Below are 20034 nucleotides of genomic sequence, written 5' to 3' on the forward strand. Positions count from 1 at the left end.
TAAAATATTTAAAAAATAAAAATTATAACTAAGTCCTATTGGTGATTTTAAATACACAAGTGAAATTTACAAAATTTAAAAAGCCCTTGACAAATGCGATTTATTCCTTGTAAACCGATTTTTGGAAACTTAGCTATAAGATGTTTCCAATCAAGTCGGTTCGACCGTTTAGGGGCTACGATGCCACTGAGAAACACATAGACGCAGAAATAATCACTTTAAAGTTTAAACTTATAACACTCCTTTCCAAACTGAATCGATTTTGAAGATCATCGCCATTTTTTAGTTTTTTCGGGTACGAAAACCTAAGCTTAGAACACTCTCCGTTAAATCACCTTTCAAATGAAACCAAAAAAATTAAAATCGGTTCATCCATTCGGGCACTACGATGCCACAGGCTCCTTTTTTTAGTTCGGGGGTTAATAAAGGAATAATTTTAGAAACCTTTCTAAGGTTGATTTTTATAAATATGGGGAAAAACTTTGTGAATAGTAGAGGCTGTAGTATTGAACGACTGTCAAACACAAAAAGATTTTTCCGATAATAACTTTAAATTAGTAGCAAATAGATCCTAAAAAGTGCTAATTTATTAAAGGACTTTTATTTAACCACAAAAATTGCCCCTCCTTATTATATTTGTAAGTTTTTTTACAATTTATCTCCAAGGTTGAAGAGAGAGAGCGCCATTATGAAGTTCCTGGCCACAGTTCTAGTACATCATCCAATTTTTTATGTGGGAAATCATTTGATATCATTGAAAATATGAAATCACTTGAAACCAAAATTCTCGGGTTTATGAAAGCTACATTCGAAAAAAGATCAAAAAAAATATATACTTGCAGATTGATAATATGAACATGAATATTTTAAAAGATTTAAGTTTGTAAAGGTAATTTAAAATCACCTATTTTACATATAAAGAGATAAATAATGAAAAGAATAATGTGAAAGTAATTTTTTATGTTTCAAATATACTCAAGGTAGTTAGTGGCAATTGTATTTTTAACACTTTCAAAGCATGAAATATATGATTCGTAAATAATTAAGGGTAATTGACTTTAAGTCAATTTTATCACAACCCGGTAATACCAGCATAATCTTTATTCTCAAACATGCAACGTTTGTTTTTATATTTTATTTTATCGGTACCTCTTTAGTTTATAGAAGAAAATTTATATCATTCGAACCTTTCTGATTTGTTCCGGATTGTGCCAAAATTAATTCATACAATGATTTTTATATAAATCGGAGACAAAATAACTTATTCGCATACGATTTTAGCCGTTATCTGAAAAACTACCTACTCGTCTTATCGTCAAAGAAGCTCAATTTTTATAATTTTTGAGTCAAGAAGATATTTTTGATAGTCAGCAAATCACAAGCAAGTTTTTGTTTTGGCATTTAATAAAACTTGGTGAATAGGGTAATTTTGACCCAAAAAGTACAAATATCGCCTAAAATACTGTAAAAAAGCTTATACGACGGACTAATTTTGGATCTATCAGAAATAACTAATCCAAAAGTCAAACGAACTGGATTTCTATGTTTTTCATTCTTAATTATTCAAAATATTCCAAAAACAGAAAATTCTGACAGAGTTTGCAGTTGAACGACAAAAGCTTTAAAAGTATCGCCTTTACCTCTCCTGCTTGCATTTATCCCTCTTCCATAACACCCGAAACAGAGACAGGAATAGTTTTACACTGGTAACAGTATATGTACAATTAAAAAAAATTTTTTTTTTAATTTGAAACATATCAGAAAGCCCCTTCTGAACAGATGACCATACATTGTATCTCGTTTACCATTTTTGAATAAATCTTAAATTTATGGTCATAGATGCCGCAGTGAATAGATTCGCTTGTGTTTATTTTTAGCATATTTTTATAAATTACAGCTCATGTGTTATTCTATTGTATGAACTATATTATTATAAAGATTCATTAATATCCATTGAGTAGTTTTTGCGTAAAAGCGTAATAAACAAGCCAACTTATTTTCACTAATGTATATATAGAAGCATTTTTCTATACAATCCTAGTATTTAGAATATCTCTGGTTTTTATTGTGTTCCGATTATCGATACTAAAATAATTGTACCTCTCTGCATCTTGGGAAAAAGTTTCTCTAACATAGAATAATATATTCCAGAAATATTATCAATATTTGAAATCATTAAAATTACATAAAATATTTTCATTTCCGATAAATATAAATTATTATTACATGTAAAATATAAAAAAAGGTACATATTACTTACTTCTTTTCATACGCTGAGTTTTATAACCTGCAATGTGTGTTACTAAGATCATCATGCAAAAACAGTAAAATAACTAATAACAGTGGTTTTATAATTAAACTTAAACTGTTCTTTTTACCTTAGTGTAGTATACATGGTGTAAGTTTAAAAAAGAAGAAGAATATTATTACACTGTAATAAAACGTTATTTTCCTATGTACACTCAGTGTAAATAGTGTATAAACTAAAGTATAATAAAGAACATAATTATACTTGAATGTATGAAGTATAATAATTATTGTAAGTGCATATTATTGTATATTACAAACGTTACCGCTATATCTTATTAACTGTATAAATTTATAGTTTATTGTATAATATACCCTCATGGAAATTCAAGGTTATTGGTAAATCTTTAAGGTCGTCAAGTTATCAATATGGTAGTCATAAGCATCTTAAAAACAAACAGAAGTGGTCTATAAAATGATTTGACCTTTAAAAGAGTGGTCAATTTTTTATTAGACAGTTCATTCATATATCTGAGCAGTATTGTTATAAATTACTTAGTATATTTCACTATATAGCATAGCTTAGTATATTTCATATGCATGGTATACAAATCATTTTAAATCATTTTACTGTGGATTTAGTTTTGTTATTGGAAGGTAATTTTAATTTGGCGGACAGAAATTCGGTTTTTCTACTAGCGTACATCCCGCGTTCCTTACCCTAACCCAATTTCAATTGGGAAAAAATTAAATTCCCTCAAAACCTTTGCCAGATCATTATATCCATGATAATATGATATTTGATTTTGAATTACGTATATACAAAAATAAAGAAAAAATTTCCGATACTGTATACAAAAACTATACGTATTCATGTATGAATACATTTTGTAATTACAAGATATTTAATAATGAATGTACATGTCCGATACATTTATATATAAAACCACATATTTCAGGTAAAATACCAACGTTTTACGACGTATCTATCTATCTACCTACCTACGTGCAAACATACAAGTAGTAAATAGTTCATTATTTATTTATTATACGATAAAATATGTATCAATAGTGTTCAATACATATTTATCACAAACCGTTTACAACTGAAGTTTGATTGATATTCTAATTAAACTTTTATTAATTTACATAATAATTATATTCATGGAAATATTAATTAAACTAGTATTTACCTATCCGATTCGTTTTGTAATTTTAAAACAAAGACTTCGGCCTTATAGCCTACATTTACCTTTGTCTTCACTTATCATACCTTTTATCAATTTCTTTTTCTAAAATTAAAAAAATTAAAAACAAGCAATTAACTGAATTTTTTGTGAAAATACCATGTATAGACAGTGTTGATTATGCAATTGTTTCTACGTCATGGAGGTAAAGTCACTCAAAAATAGTCACTCTTAGATAGCCACAGTCGTGTAAATATTACACGACTGTGGTGTCATATAGCCCTAACTGATATTACCATATAACACATACTATACAATGTTCTAACCTCATTTTCGCCCTCACATATAAACAGTGATGTTTACGAAAAAATGTTTCAAACAAAAGTTGTTTATTTTTTTATAAGGAACCATTTTTTAATTTAAACTTTTGTTATTTCTCTAACGGTTTGCACGATGGGTCTTACGGACCGAAGACTCAATTGATCTCATGTTGCTCATTTACGAACATAACCTCACTTTTTACGTCCTGACCACGATATAAATTTCAGCTTGACATCTCTTTTCGTTTAGGGTATTTGCGCTTACGGGCAAACGGACAACCGGAAACGGACTAATTAGGTGACTTTATGAACATCTATACCAAAATTTTTTCGTATTATCAATATTTTTAAGCGTTACAATTTTGAGACTAAATTTAGTATACCTTCATTGAATATCACCCTCATTTATAAGGGTAACATTTGCTTACAAAGTTAAAATTGTCTAGCGAGGTGGACGGGTAACGGCTAGTATTATATATAATGTATATAAAATATATTTGTCAAAGAGTTTCCCATCGTGTCAACAAAAAAGGATTTTCACGAAAGTTCATTGCAAACAGATGTTACATAGTTTTCTTCATATTCAAAAGGCTTAAAAAATTTCAAATGATTCGAAAACAGATTTGATAATAAGGTTTTGCTAGAAAAAAACTGTAAATTGAATTGTAAAGCCTTTCTCAAACTTATTCAGTTGATAATTGACTTTTTAATTTAATTATTAATTTTTTTTAAATTATTAGGATTTTTTGTCAATAAACCTAATTTTTGTACGAAATAAAATTTATTATTAAATTTACAATTTCAAAATAAATTATTAATTTCAAAAGTGTATCACAATTTGTTTCATAATAATTATTATAAATTAATGTATTAGTATTATGAAATATTATATACTTTGAAATTTATAAGACTGTCTGTCTATAGGTACACTGTAAAAAAATACTAACGAAAACGCATTGAGGTTCTTATAACAAGTAAATATTTCTTGAGTTAACGATTTCAATACATAACTCAAGTAAATGAATATTTTATTGCTTAAATATTCTTGAACCAAGTAACTATTTACTTTCCTTCCATGTTAGGAACATATTTACTCTCTTAATACAGTATGAATAAATTACAGTATGAAAATAAATTACAACAAAAAATAACACAAAAGTCGCGCAGAGCTTCTCAGATAAATTTTCAATCATATATAGCTTAATTTTAAGATGTTTTGTAGGTAAAAATCTCAAACAAGAATTTAAAATATTAATTTACATGTTCACAAAAATTTATAATAAAATAAAAATATTAAAGTATCATGCTCAATTTATTAAAAACAATGAATTAAGTCATAACCAGCGTTTATATAATAGCCGTTTGTTTACGTATTTGGTAGAAGAATTAAACAAGTGGTAATTTTTTTTTTAAATCTTAATTTTCTCTATTTCCAAATTGTGTATTATTATGTACAAAATTATTTGGTAAAGAATTATTATGTATCATTAAAAAAATTGTTTCGAGAGAGGGTCAAATTTTTGACCCTCCCTAATTTTTGTTAAAAATATTAATAAATGGAAAATATTTAATTTTTATTTTTATTTCAATATTGTATTTCCAAAACGGAACATCCAATTTTACAGTCATTTCTGCAGTAAATTTTTAGAATTATTTTCATTTATTTGGTGGTTAAATTAATGATAAACATTTTTCTTGAAATACTCGTGGACAAATTTTATAAGAATAATACACACAGTAAATACAAATATGAATTACCTATTATAAAATATTTATGAATGCATAAATAATTTTCGAAAAACTTTCACATTTCAAAAAGTAATTTAATGAATAAATACAGAGAGTTTCTGAAATAATTATTTGGTATTTTTATAATTTACCAATAACTGAATAATTCTAAACAAATAGATATACAAAAAGCGTCTAAGAAAGTGAATACTTATTTATTTAATGCTTATTATCTTTTCTTAAGGCAAACAACTTTTGGTTAAAAATATTATTTCAAGTGTAGACATTATACAAAAATACTAACGCTGCTTCGTTTATTGATAGTATCATGATGAAATCACGCGAATGGAAACTTCATGCCATGTTCTAACCAAAACACCTTATTGTGAGGACATCATGATACCACCAATAAACAAACGAAGCATGTGCGTATTTTATAAAAAATGTGGTCAATATTTAGTATTTACAGAATAACTGACTTAAAAAGTTAAACTTATTTGAGGGCGAGTTATTTATAAATCATTATGTAGGAATGTCAAATTAAGTCAAAGAATTTTGATTCGAGTGACCCAAAAATTAATATATAAAACTTTGTATGTAATTCATTTGAAATCATTCGTTAATAAAGAAATTTGTTTAAGAAGCTTAGAGATTGTACGCCAAAGGAAACACAAAAACTTATTTTTTGACGAAAACGAATTATAACAATAAATTACTTATAATTATTTTATTAATAAGTCAAAAACTCAATTTTTTTGAAACTCTCTGTTTAATAGCAATGGTTTGTTATTATAAAACCTAACATCTGTAAATACCGGAAATTTTGTTTAATAATATTACAATTATTATTAACATTTTACACTAATATTTTAATTATTATTGTATAGATACGTATATCTATAAACAAGTGAATAAAAATTATTCTATTATTAATAATAATATTTATTAGAGAATAAAACCCGTTAAAAAATCAACGGTTTGTATTTCATGATACGGAGAACTATCTAAAATTATATTTTTAAAAGACAAATCCTTAGGATGAATAATGGGTCGCGATTTTCACCTGTATCCTACTCTTTTGAGATGACGTCAAAAATTGATTCAAGAAATTGTTTTTTTTTTTTTAAGTTACTCGTCCAATCGTCAAACTAACTCGATTATTGAATTTTTTGGGGCAATGTTGTCTTATAAATTGAGTTTTATCAAATTCCGAAAGAAAAATTTTTTATGATTTTTTTGATTTTTTCTCAGAGGTACCCCTTAAGAAATTTTCAAAAAATCGAAATAAATTTTCGATCTCCGATTTCGGTAAAAATCAGTATCTAAGGCAATTTCAAAAATCGCGTCCAATTAGACGATTAATTTTCGATATAACGTCAAAAATTGATTCAAGAAGTAGTTTTTTTTTTATATTCTTAAAGTCAGTTAACTTACGCTCTGCGGGTTTGACGCCGTGACGTGTGAAGACGCCGGACAGAGCACTTTCCAACCAATTATAAAAATATTGGTGTTAGTCAATTTATTTATAATTTTTTTTTACTATAAATAATATTTAATTGTTATATATTACAATTAAATAATTGTATTACAATTATTAATATTATTAAAATATATAACTAATAATATAATTATTATTTCAATAATTAAAATTTATTAAATCATAATATATTTACTTTTTTTTTTAATTTATGAAATATATTAAAATTATTCAATTGTTCAATAATATTGAAATATTACTATATTAACACATATATTTAATAATTATTAATTTAATATATTCGATTTTACCTTTCAAAAGTTGACTGTCCGTAATTTGTTTATAAAACAATTCAAAATAACAACAAAGGCGATATAAAGTTCAGTAAAATTTGATTTTTATTAAGGTTCAAAGACCAATTTCGCTTATAAAACGTTCTAAAATTTTGTTTACATCTTTGTCATCTCTGTCAAATGTGTTTCAAATAAAGCTACAGCGAGACGTGACTTCAACTTTCATAATTATGCAATTTTAATTATTCATACAACAATTTATTTAAAAATTAAAAAAATCACAGTTATTTTAAAGTTTTAAGTTTTCAATTTATTCTGTCAGCAGTGCTAATGACTGCCTATATCATTGTGTTTTTTAACCCCCGAACTTAAAAATAGGGGTGTTAAGTTTGACCGCTAGATATGTGTGTCTGTCTGTGGCATCATAGCGCCTAAACGAATGAACCGATTTTAATTCTTTTGGTTTCCTTTGAAAGGTAATTTAACGGAAAGCGTCCTTTGTTATGTTTCAATTGCGAGCTTAGGGTTCCGTACCCGAATAACCTAAAAAATTGGCGATGATCTTTAAAATCGATTCAGATTGGAAAGGGTATGACATATAATTTTAACATATAAATAATTACTAAGTTAATTAATGGTCAAATAAACCTGGCTTAATTCATTTCGAAAAGTGAAATGGTAAAATAATTAGGTAATTTAAAACATTAATTCAAAAGAGCAAAGGCAGCACAAATATTACAATTTCAGTTTAAAAATTTCCAAAAATTTGTCCCAAAAAATGATAGCTCTCTAAGTATCCTTTTCATCTCATCTGATGTCCTTGACCATCACTTTGATATTGATTTATGAAGGAGTTTTATAAGTTTAAAGTGTTTATCTGTGCGTCTGTGTGTTACTCATTGGCATTGTCGCCCCAAAACGGTCGAACCGACTTGATTGAGATTATTTTACAGCTATGTTTCCAAAAATCTGTTTACAAGGCATAAATCGCATTTGTCGGGGGTTTTTTAAATTTTGTAAATTTCACACATTATAAAACTAGCCATAAATAAAAATGTTTTTAAATTCAAATCGACAAATCGATATAATTCACCTAGAAAAAATTAAAATAAAATCTATTATACTAAGAAATGATCATTCGGACAATATAAATATTAGGTCATTATTCGGACAAAATATGTAGGATGTTTTGTTTGTACAAATTATTTAATGAAGTACACACAACAATAGTGGAGATATATCCATACATTCCCATTTCAAAAGTTTTTGTGTTAAATGGAAGCTGTAAGTTGAAGCTTTTAATGGTTTCTACAGTATGTGTAAAGGTAACCAATCCCTATATACTATAAATGTGAAAGTAAAGATGTTTTTTTGTTTGTTTGTTTGTTTGTTACACTTTCACGCCATAACTAGAGAATAGATTTGAATGAAACTGTACAATAATATAGCTCATACATCAAAATAACACATGAGCTATAATTTATAAAAAAAATTTTTTTTAATTAAATTTACTTTTTTGACATTTTATAAACCATGGTGCTATATATTTTGTCGCCAGCAATTTTGCTTTACGAAATCAAGTGTTTTAACTCATCGGTTCAGTAATATACCCCAAACCAGCATGTATCTTTTGTAATTAATTGCAAAAATTAAAAATTTCTGTAAACATAGGCCTTACGTTGCACAAAAATATTGAAAGATTCTATCGGGAGACCCCAACTATAAAAGAACGCAGCCAGGCACATTTTTATCTGTGCCAGCCTAATATTGATGATAATATTACGTTAATTGTTATTGTTAGGGTTTCCAAATCAAAGTTCCGGGAAGTCGAAAGATAAACCAGAAATACCAGGAGATAAATCATACCAGCGAATTATAATACAGTACAATAATTGGATGTTTTGTGCCCTCAGTTTTTCCATTGCAAGTAATTTAAAATGAAAGCTGCTCAGAATTGTCAATTTTACCTGTATATGAAAAAAATAATCAATAAAATATCTTTTTTTTAGTGAACTGTGGAGAACTCATATGAATATCGGTCGTTAGACACGATTTTGGGACTCTCCCGGTCAAATCTGGAGAGATAAGCCTTATTGCAATACAGATATATTTTGATTTGATTTGATTTTTGAAATCTGGAGAAGTGGCAACCCTACAAATGGCGAATCCATATAGAAAAAATTCTGAAAATTTCCAATTTTGGACTGTTGGCCTACGAAAATCCGCGGCCCTCTGGATAGCGCTCTAGCTCGATGTTCTCTTGCTAAGCACTATATCCACGTAAATTTCTAATTTTCTTTAGATTTTCATAAAATTAACAAAAAAATTTTGTTTACCAGAAAATATTTTACAAAACTTTGTGTTTTGGATTAAATTACGTTTTTTTTTGGACCATACTGTATTACATAATATATGTGCCAGTAGATTTTCATTCCTTTTAATCGTTGTATGAGAGATATATTTAAATGAATTATCGTATGTGGGTTATTCGAGTCATACTATAGAAAATGATAATAATTCTAAAATGGTGTGGAACATGGTCAAAAGTGTTCCAACCTCATCTGCGTTCAAAAACCACAATAAAACCTTTGGATTAAATTATTATACCTATATATTGTATATACAGATACACCCACATAAATGTTCGTGTAAAGGTAGTTCATTCAATATTGATAGAAAAAAATTCGTTCAACATTGATTTATTTGACACTAGCTTGACACCCGCCCGCTTCATGGGGCTTAAAAGTAAAAACCACCATTTTATAGCCTCCACATCTTTTGATCTCATTTTTTCCGCTTCCATAACACTCGAAGGGATTGCCTTACAAAGCTAAAATATGTGCACAGTTTCTTTTTTTTTTAGTGTAAAATAGTCACAATACATTGCGTATATCAGGAAAAGTGGCCATGAATTGTTACATTTACTATCTTTAATTTTTAGGGAAATCTTTAATTAATGGTTCAAAATAATGACCATAGATGGAGCACTTAAATATTAGATTTAATTTAATTTTTGTAATAAATTTTTTTAAATTATAGCTCATGGATTATTTTGATGTATGAGCTATATTGTCGTACAGTTTTATTCAAATCCATTCGGTAGTTTTTGCGTGAAAGACTAACAAACAAACAATCAAACAAGTAAACAAACATCCTTACTTTCACATTTATAATATATAGAATTATGTAAACTCTAACGGTTTACAAGATGAGTCCTACCCAAGACCCAATTGCCCAATATTACTCATTTACGGACTTAGCCTCACTTTTTACGTCCTGAGCACGCTATAAAAATTTCAGCTTGATATCTCATTTCTTTTTGGAGCTATCGTGACGGACAGCCAGAAATGGACTAATTAGGTGATTTTATGAACACCTATACCAAAAATTTGTTCGTATCATCAATATTTTTAGGTGTTACAAACTTTGGACTAAACTTAATATACCTTGATATATATTACATATATACAGGGTATAAATATGTAACTACTAAAGTAATTTTACAAACTCATCATCACTTGCAACATTCTCCAAGAGCAAAATAATACAATTTAGAAAACATAATTCTTCAAAAATGTATATATAAATTCGACAATAATACAGATTTTTTGAGATATAATATTTTTGAAGAATAACTTGGAATTGTGTGAGTATAAAAAATGAACTGGATTTACAACAGGATAAACGTAAGAATACAAGAAGAATATGCATGTGTATAAATACATGAGTTTTTCATACAAAGGGTAATTTGTAAAAGCTTTATTTAACAACATTCGTACAATTTGTCTTACACGACAAAACTATATTTATACATCTAATACATGTACCGAAAACTATAGTGAATACAAATTTTAAAAAGTCAAGGGAGTATGAATGTTTGAGACGGTTGGTTATATTCACATTTTTCAGTGACGTGAAAGCATTATTTTATTGGCGTGAAACTTTATAATTTTTTTAAAGACTCCTCTCAAACATTCGTTTGTGAAAAAACATGTTTATAAAGAAAAGCAGTTTTCCAAATAAGAATGGTTAAAGTTACAATTTAATTTCAAACACTGCAATTATACCCTTTACTCTATCGATTTGAAATTTGGATATGTAATAGGTATTCATATTCTATCATCCCTGGTTACTTTTAATTTTCTCAATTTTCATTGTTCACAATTAAGTACTTTTTCGTATTCTACTAGACCTGGATGTGAACAGTAAAAACTGGGCAAATTAACAGAATTTCCGAAAAATAACCAGGGCACGTAGAATATGACTTATAACACATGTTATATTACTTATAACACATACAAATTTCAAATCGGTAAAGTAAAGAGTATAATAACAGTACTTGAAATTCAAATGTAACTTTAACCATTCTTATCTGGAAAAACGCTTTTCTTTATAAATAATTTTTCCACCAATGATTATTTAAGAGGAGTTAAAAATTATAAAGTTTCACGCCTATCAAATAATGACTTCGTCATTGAAATATCTAGAAATCCTGTTTATCTAGAAAAAGACGCTAAAAGTGTATCAGAAATTGCCATTTATTAACATTGTCTATTATTTTTTGAAGTCCTGTTGTTAGAACTTGAACCATTTTGCTTAGCATGTACACTTTTTACTTTTTTTACTACATTTCTACATTAAAAAAAAAAAAAAAAAAAAAAACAAACAAACAAAAACGGAAGAATTAAACAAAAAGTGTAAAAACTAACATATTTCTAGTATTAAAAAAATTGCAAATTTTTACCTGATTTCAATTTTTATCACCTTCACAACAACATCTCTAGGAAGTAATTTTCGTAAAAGAACTGATTTCTTATCCATAATTAATATATATACAACACTTTTTTAGTAATAAAAGTTTAACAATTTCCAAAAAGAGAAAAAATAATTAAAGCTACGGCTCATTTTCTTTGATTGTTTAAATCCTTTTTATAGTTAAAGGTTATTATAAAGTTACGGGTAAAATGTAAAATTTTTTTCTACCGAAAATTTATTCAAATAAATACCAAAAATACTATTAATAAAATATCAAAAAATGGGCTCTGTTTTCAAGCCTCCAGTGTTTTTATGAAATTTTTGGCATTTGCACTTAACGTGCCAATTCATTCAACTTGATCCATTAGCTCTAGAATAGAAGAGCGAATCTTTGGCATAAATTTTCCGTTATTTCATAGGTAGCGAAGTCGTTTGCAAACTTATTGCCCAAAGAATATGCCTTCCAAAATTCCTTCCATCCAATTTAAGACATAAAAACTTGGTTATAATGCGATTACAATGAATACCATTACAGTTAACAATTTTTATGCGTCATTGAAACTTCTCATTTTCTAGGATTCAACCTCAATATTTCCTGTTTCCTGATGACGATTGTCAAAGGACTGTACTTTATCTTCCGCAAAATAAAATTTAAATTACACACAATTTAACACAACACTCTGGTTTAATAGAAAACAAAAATTTTACATTTTACTCATCGCTCAAAAATAACTTTTACTTAAAATGGTTTGTGAAAAAAATTGAGCCATAACACATGCTTTTTTGTACAATTTTTGGAAACTATAAAATTTTATTACTCAAAATTGTGATATATATATACATACACCTGTGAATGAAGACTCTATTCATTCTCAAAAATGAAGTATCAAGGGTTTTTGATAGGTTTTGTGGTGCTGGTGATATTGCAAGTAAGTTTAAATATATTTTTTAAACTTAAACCACGTTTTGAAAATGGAAACGTTCAGAAAAATTTCTGAACAATTAATCAAATTTTAAAATATCATTTTTGAGTGGTTAATAGAGCGACGTGGAAAATAAGGGCGAAGAGAATGTGTGTCCGATTACTGAACGTTTCGGAACATCGAATATTTCGATTATCGTGACTCAACTGTATTATAATTAATTTTGCAGACATGTGCATCCACTTTGACGTGTGACGCAGGTTCCAGCAAACAATCACAGTCAAGTAATTCCGCTGCTTACGTCTCAGGTAAGTAAAATTTAAAATCAAATATAATAACAAGTGAAATTTAAAAAATCCTCGAAAAATTTTTCGGGAAAGGCTCTTAATTGAAAGCCTAATTAAGCTCTTTGGCTATATTTATCAATATGTTCTAAATCTGATAACGGGCATTCTTAATTGGAGTGATGACTGATATCGAATTTGCCACAATACCCATAAAAATGTAAAAGTAAACTTGATATTATAACAAAATTTGTAAGTTAAATTAAACTTATTTAATAAATGAAGAAGTCCTAAGCATTCAAAGATTGTTACCCGCCTCTTTCTTGCAAAAGAGAGTTTTATATATAATCTATATGGCGATACTCAAAAATGACGTAACTCTAAAGTATCTTTCTCTTTGTTTAATTAGGAATTTAAACGTTTGTATAATTCGTGGTTCTAAAGATTTTCAAAAACCAACTTTACTTTTCTATCCGTGTAGTGATGTATTCTTCTCCAAAAGTGATAAAAAAAATTTTGTCACATCCTCATTTGACCGAAATTATATATTTTACGTGAACTAAAATCACCACTCGGGGATTTTTCAGATCGCTAATAATTATATTATGAATCATCGGAAAATTTAAAATTTTTAACGAAAATTAACAAAAAAGTGAAGTAGAATCTCGACTTGGAAGTTTTTGTATTTTGATTTGACACTTTTGATTCACGCGATTATAGTGTGGAAATCGGCAAATTCAATCACAAATTTTTGTTTTGTTTGTTGTTGATTTCAATAATACTATTGAATCAATTTAGTATGACAATTTGTTTTTTGTATTATAGATATCGTTTTGTCTGAGTCATTTAATACTTCAAGAAGAGGAATATTTGACGTGTGTCTCTGGCCATTTGAAAAAGTTAATGGACTCTGCCTTCCTCCCTGCTTATTCGGACAAGTGAGATGTGTTGGTGTGTTCTGTTGCATTGACTGGATTGATGGTCTGCGCTGGTTAAATACACTTATACATGAAGTTAACGAGATTATTCTAGGAGCTTTAGACCTTTTCGAATTTAATACGCGGTTATTTATCAACCTTGTTTTGGGAAATGCAATTCAATTATATAATAATATTCTGGGAAGAATTGGGCTTTTGTTTGGCGGCGTTGACATTCAATACGACATAATTATAACAAATATAAAAGTATTAACGACTACACAGGATGTTGATTTCAAAGTAGTGCTTTCTATAATGAACGGAATTAAACCGTTCACATGGAATGGATTTTTAGAGACTATTAAAGCACTGATTGTCAAAAATGAAGAAATTATTTTACCGCATGTCATATCATTCGCACAAAAAGTACTTGGGTTTTCGTATATGCCAAGCAACTATTTTCGAACCAACTTCATATATATCGTCAATCACTTAACTCTTCATGAAACTGATGGAAGACTTACCAGTTGGGAAATTCAAATACAGGTAAGTTTTTATCACACTTTTCGTATGGGATAAAAGCTCTAGCAATATAAAAAAAAAAGTAAATTTTACGATGATTAGATTTGGATATTTCTTATGGAAATTAAGTAAAGATGAAATATGTCTACCACCTGAGAGCGCTTAAGCTAATGCGTTTACTTGTGCGCATTCTCGAAAACAGATGCGAAATTTGCTAATTTTTGAATTCTTTTAACACAATTTTGTTACTTTACATTTTAATCAATTTTTTATTTGTTCAATTCAGGGCCAACTTCCCGCTCCGGTACCACAGCCACCCGCGAGACCTAATCCTCTCGTCACATACGTAAAACAATTACAAGTTCTAAAAAATATTTTCCAAATGTTTGAATCAGTACAACAAGGTCTAATTAATGGCATATACAAAATTTTCACCATTCAAATACAATTTGACTACAGACAAATATCAATTAATCTTGAAGAATTGATTCGTAATTATTTTACGCTAAACAAAGTAATATCCGAATTTATATCAAAAATACCACAAAATCCAACGGGTGACGAAACTATAAGATTCATTTCTGACCATTTAAAGAAATCCGATGAAATTGGATTAGCATTCGTTCATATTTTTGGTACAGTGTTTGGAATCTCAAATACGCAATTAAACGAAAAGATCAATGAAGTTTCGGAATTGTTGGTTCATTTATTTGATGTTATTCTCAATCCTGTTGAACAAACAACTCCAACGACTTCAACAACCACAACAACAACAACAACCACACCAGCACCACTACCTAGTCCAGAAGAAATAGCACAAACACGAATGAAAGTACTTATTATATTTTTGGAAAACACCTTACAGACTAATTTGAAACCCGATGATATATTAGCTATGCGTTTACGAGATATTTTAAATCCAAATGGTGATCTTGATGTGAAAAAACTTTTACATGGTTTATATGATAAAAATCGAGAAGGTTTTAAAGATTTATTAGAGTTTATTGGACGTACTGTTAATGTAGAAAACCCCGATTACGATTTAATGTGGGAAACATTCCAGAAACAATGGACGACAAATGTCGACTTTCAACAGTGGATCTACGCTTTAGCAAAAAATACACAGAATAAGCAAATCACAAATATTATCAAATTCTTACAAATGTTTATCGAAAATCTTTTCGATGCGACATATAAACCATATGATAATTTCTTTGTGAAAATGCATGAAACTCTTTTGGAGACTAATGTAGATATGAAAACAATCGGCGAAAATCTTAACGATTTATTTAAGAATGATAATTCGAACTTAAATGAAATTATCATTACTTTAACAATACGAGAAAATAATCAATATTTCGATTATAAAGATTTCGAAGAAAAGATTAAAACATTACTATTACTTAAAGAACCACTTTCTAAATCTATAATCGAAATAATAAAGAATGTTACAAATCTACCAGAAACTGCTAACCTTGAGGATATTGTCAAAAAAGTTAAACGTGAAGGTGATCGATCACTAGAAGAAGTTCAATTATTACAATCACTTGTTAACCAAATTAAAATGATTTTCTGTGACTATTCGAATAGTGATAATGCTGTGCTTACTAATTTATATTATTTGATCCTATCGAAATCGAGCATTAGTATTAATGATGCTATAACTGAGATTTATAACTTGTTTATATCATATGAACCCGATTTAACAACGGTATTAAACCTGTTACCCAATGAGAATTTAACCCAAGTAATACATGAAGGGGCTACAAATGATAATTCAAACGTATTTGTAATTGTTAAAATACTTACAAGAGTATTTAAAGTTAACATTGTGAGTATAGATTGGATTATTGCTCAAATAAAACTTGCAATCAGTACGAATTCCCTCAACATTGAAGAAAAACGAAAAACTGATGCCAAAGAAGAAGCGATTAAATTAGTCGGAGAGATATTCAGTCCGAATTCTCCAATATACGGTTTATCGAATAACGTTCTTGCTGTTGCAAATGTCCTATTACGTACAAGTATTACTCAACAATTAATTCTAGAACAAGTTAAAATATTAATAGAAAGAGATGATCTCGATTATTTAAATTTTGCTAAATGGATAGAACAAATGAATCAGTCAAATAGTCAAGCTGGTCTTACGTATGCCTTGAAGACAATCAAAGATATGTATGATAATATTAAAATCAATCAAAATGAAGCTCAATTACGTGCGATTGCATCATTTTTACGAAAAGCTTTTAATTTAACAGAATCATTTTCAATCGATGATTTTTATAGTAAATTTGAGGAATTTGCTAGGAGTATTCGTTATGAACTAGAAGACACTTCATTGGGTACAAGAATTCATCTTTGGATTAGATTTGAAGTAGTGGATACTCCAGTGGGATCTCAAAAACGAAAACTTCAATAATTATAATTGTATATATTCTGATAATTGAACTTTACAAATTACTAAATTGGGATTTAATGGGATTTAATAAAATCAATATGAATTAAATTTGAAACTGTTTTTATTTTCTAGCCTAACCCTACCGCTTCGCAGAACGACCCCACTCAACACTCGAAAAACAAATGATTTTCCTTTTATAAATATATTTTATAAATTATATTCTGATGTTTGAGCAATTATATTATTTTAAAGTTTCATTAAAATCCATTCAGCAATTTTCGAAATCGACCAGCGATGCGGGCGAGTAACTGCTAGTATCTTTATAAATTACAGCCTATGTTTTATTCTGACATTGTGAGCCACATTCCTCCAGCAAAGCGAATGGGTAACTGCCAGTGCGTGATGTTACATGGCATATAGCCTTCTTCGATAAATGAGCTATCCAATACTAAAATAATTTTTCAATTCGAACTGTTATTTCCCGAGATAAGCGCGTTCAACCAAACAAACAGCTCTACAGCTTATTTATTATTTGTACCTGTTTACTGAACTTTTGTATACAAATTTATTTACCTTCAAAGTCTCTCGATTATAGTTGGCGTTATTATTATGACACAAATTTTGTAAGCTATATATACCTGTCACGTCAATCTTAATTGAATTAAAAACAAAACACTCGCACCAAAAGTCGAAACCGGACCTCTTCGATTCATGCCAAGTATATACAGAGTGTTTAAAATTATCTTTGTTAATTGTTACGTTTCACTTGTTGATTACGTGCAGAATCGAGATAGCACCATATTGAGCAAATTAAGCAACTTTATACTATAAGATACTTTTAAATAGTCTATGCATACACATTACATGAATGATATAACTTTACTCTGTTTATCGCAGAACGACTGAATAACTTGTCTGTTATAAATTGAAAAAAAAAACTTTCTGTAGATAATTAAATTAATTTATATATTGACAAAAATTTAAATGTAAATTATCACTTGTTTACCTTGTGCAAAAACATGTATAATTAATATCCACAAAATCCAAAATTGGCCAATCCACTTCATTGTTTACTGGTCAAAATCAAACAGTTCAATCCAAAATTATTCACTACGACAACAAACAAATTCACAACAATGTCTTTTTGTTTAAATTGTTAAATAAGGAAAAATAATTAAAAAACAAAAAAAACTACACTTCAAAATATTCTTTTAGCACGAAATTGCACGAAACATTTTTATTTCTTTTCTTTCGTTTTTAAATTTCAATCTGAAATTGCATTTTTGTTTTTATAATAATTTTGTTCAAGAAATTTATAATTAAATTACGATTATCTGAAAGAAGATTTTTAGAAAGTGAGAATTATAAAGAAATATAAACAAAAAAAATAACGCGTTATGTATTCAATACACACGAGTATAAAGTAACTCTTAATAACCTAGATTTTTATTTTTTTTAAATAAATGAATATTATTTATTTAAATAAATAAAAAACAAGCCTTAAATAAGCAAAATTTAAGCGCATATATTTAGTAAAAATTCCATAAAAAAAAATTAAGTGCATTTGATTATTAAGAGAAAATGGATTGTTTAAAAAAAAAAAAACAAACAAACAAACAAACAGTTGAACGTAGTTTTAAACGTTTAGAAAACAAATGAAGGATGTTTAAAAAAAAAATTCAAAGATCATTTTAAAAGAATGATAATAATTTTTTAGAATTAAATCGTAATATGGTTTAGTAATAAATTAAATTAAATATTTAGTTATTGATAAACAAATCAATTTAATAACAAATAATTAAAACAATTGAATTTATGATTTTATTTAATAAACGGTTAGAAAAACAAATGAATAAAAATTAATCAAAATAAAAAATTTAAAAAACAACAAACAAAAAATCTTCAGGACTAATCGTAATAAATTTTTAAAAAAATTAAAATTAAATATTAATTAATACAATCACAATTACAATTTTCACAATAATATAAAATAAAAAGGTTTTTTTTTAATTAAAATTAACGTTTTTCTTTCAAATAAAAAAACTAAAAACACATGCGTTTGAAAGTAACACTATTTTACTACACACACACTTTCTGTAACAATGTGTGATTACAATTTTCATCAAAACACTTTCATCAACAAACAATCATTCACAGTGACGTTTTAGTTACTGATGAAGAACACTTTTTACCGATGTTAGATAGTGTGTATAATAGTATGGCAGCTCCGGTGGTGATTCAAAAACCGGAGACAGTATATAGTAGGGAGGAGTTGCGCAGTATTCATATACATATAATATTTTGTACCTTTCCATTATTGTAATACCTATACGGTTTTTTTTGGATGGTACATTATTATTGTACCCATGTATATTGAGATGTGTGCGTATCGTATAAGAATTGATTGTTGCCTTTAGTTCTATTATTGAAATGCCAAAAAGTAATTGTTACAACAATCCAGTAGTAAGAACAATTGGAGCCCTTTGATAAGAAGACTCTGTGAGTCTAAAAAGATACTAAATAACACAATTTTTGATTGTTGTCTTTAGTTCTATGATTGAAATGCCAAAAAGTAATTGTTACATCAACCCAGCAGTTTCAAAAATTCGAGTCCTTTGATAAAATATTCCTAATTAAATTTTAACATAATGACTTATAATGCTTTTGATTTTTTCTTTATTTTAATACCCTACTCGATAGGTTAGGTAAACTTTTTTTATTATTTAAGGCAAAAATTCGCCATTTTGTCTCTTTTTTCAAACACCTATCTTAGTTTAGAATAGAATAGTAGAATACTTGTGTTTTTAAGACGAATATCACGATACCTTAACTGTAAATAATGCCAATAAAGAAATTTACAAACGTCAGTCAGGGAAAAAGGACAACTTAAGGTTGATTGAACAGTACCCCGCAAGTCATTGTAAAATTAAGAGCACGAAATTAAAAATTTGAATCTGTTCATTAATCTTATAAATTATTTCTC

General features: G+C 27.8%; 2 protein-coding genes across 3 annotated transcripts in view; one reads left to right on the forward strand and one right to left on the reverse strand.

The window, feature by feature from the left end:
• The window catches only part of LOC123297275 (nuclear pore complex protein DDB_G0274915), a 402738-nt gene extending 384503 nt beyond the window's left edge, over positions 1-18235 (reverse strand). For both annotated transcript variants that reach the window (XM_044878874.1, XM_044878873.1), the window contains exon 1: positions 18058-18235. In XM_044878874.1, the coding sequence (XP_044734809.1) occupies positions 18058-18118 (61 nt within the window). In that variant the 5' untranslated portion in view covers positions 18119-18235. The remainder of the gene's footprint in view (positions 1-18057) is intronic.
• LOC123297276 lies at positions 12878-17105 on the forward strand. The gene is made up of 4 exons (XM_044878875.1): positions 12878-12936; positions 13160-13238; positions 14040-14677; positions 14940-17105. The coding sequence occupies exons 1-4, from the start codon at positions 12886-12888 to the stop codon at positions 17070-17072; spliced, it is 2901 nt and encodes a 966-aa protein (XP_044734810.1). The 5' UTR covers positions 12878-12885; the 3' UTR covers positions 17073-17105.
• Positions 18236-20034: the final 1799 nt, after the last annotated feature.

Source organism: Chrysoperla carnea, chromosome 4 (assembly GCF_905475395.1).
Source record: "Chrysoperla carnea chromosome 4, inChrCarn1.1, whole genome shotgun sequence".
Lineage (NCBI taxonomy): Eukaryota > Metazoa > Arthropoda > Insecta > Neuroptera > Chrysopidae > Chrysoperla > Chrysoperla carnea.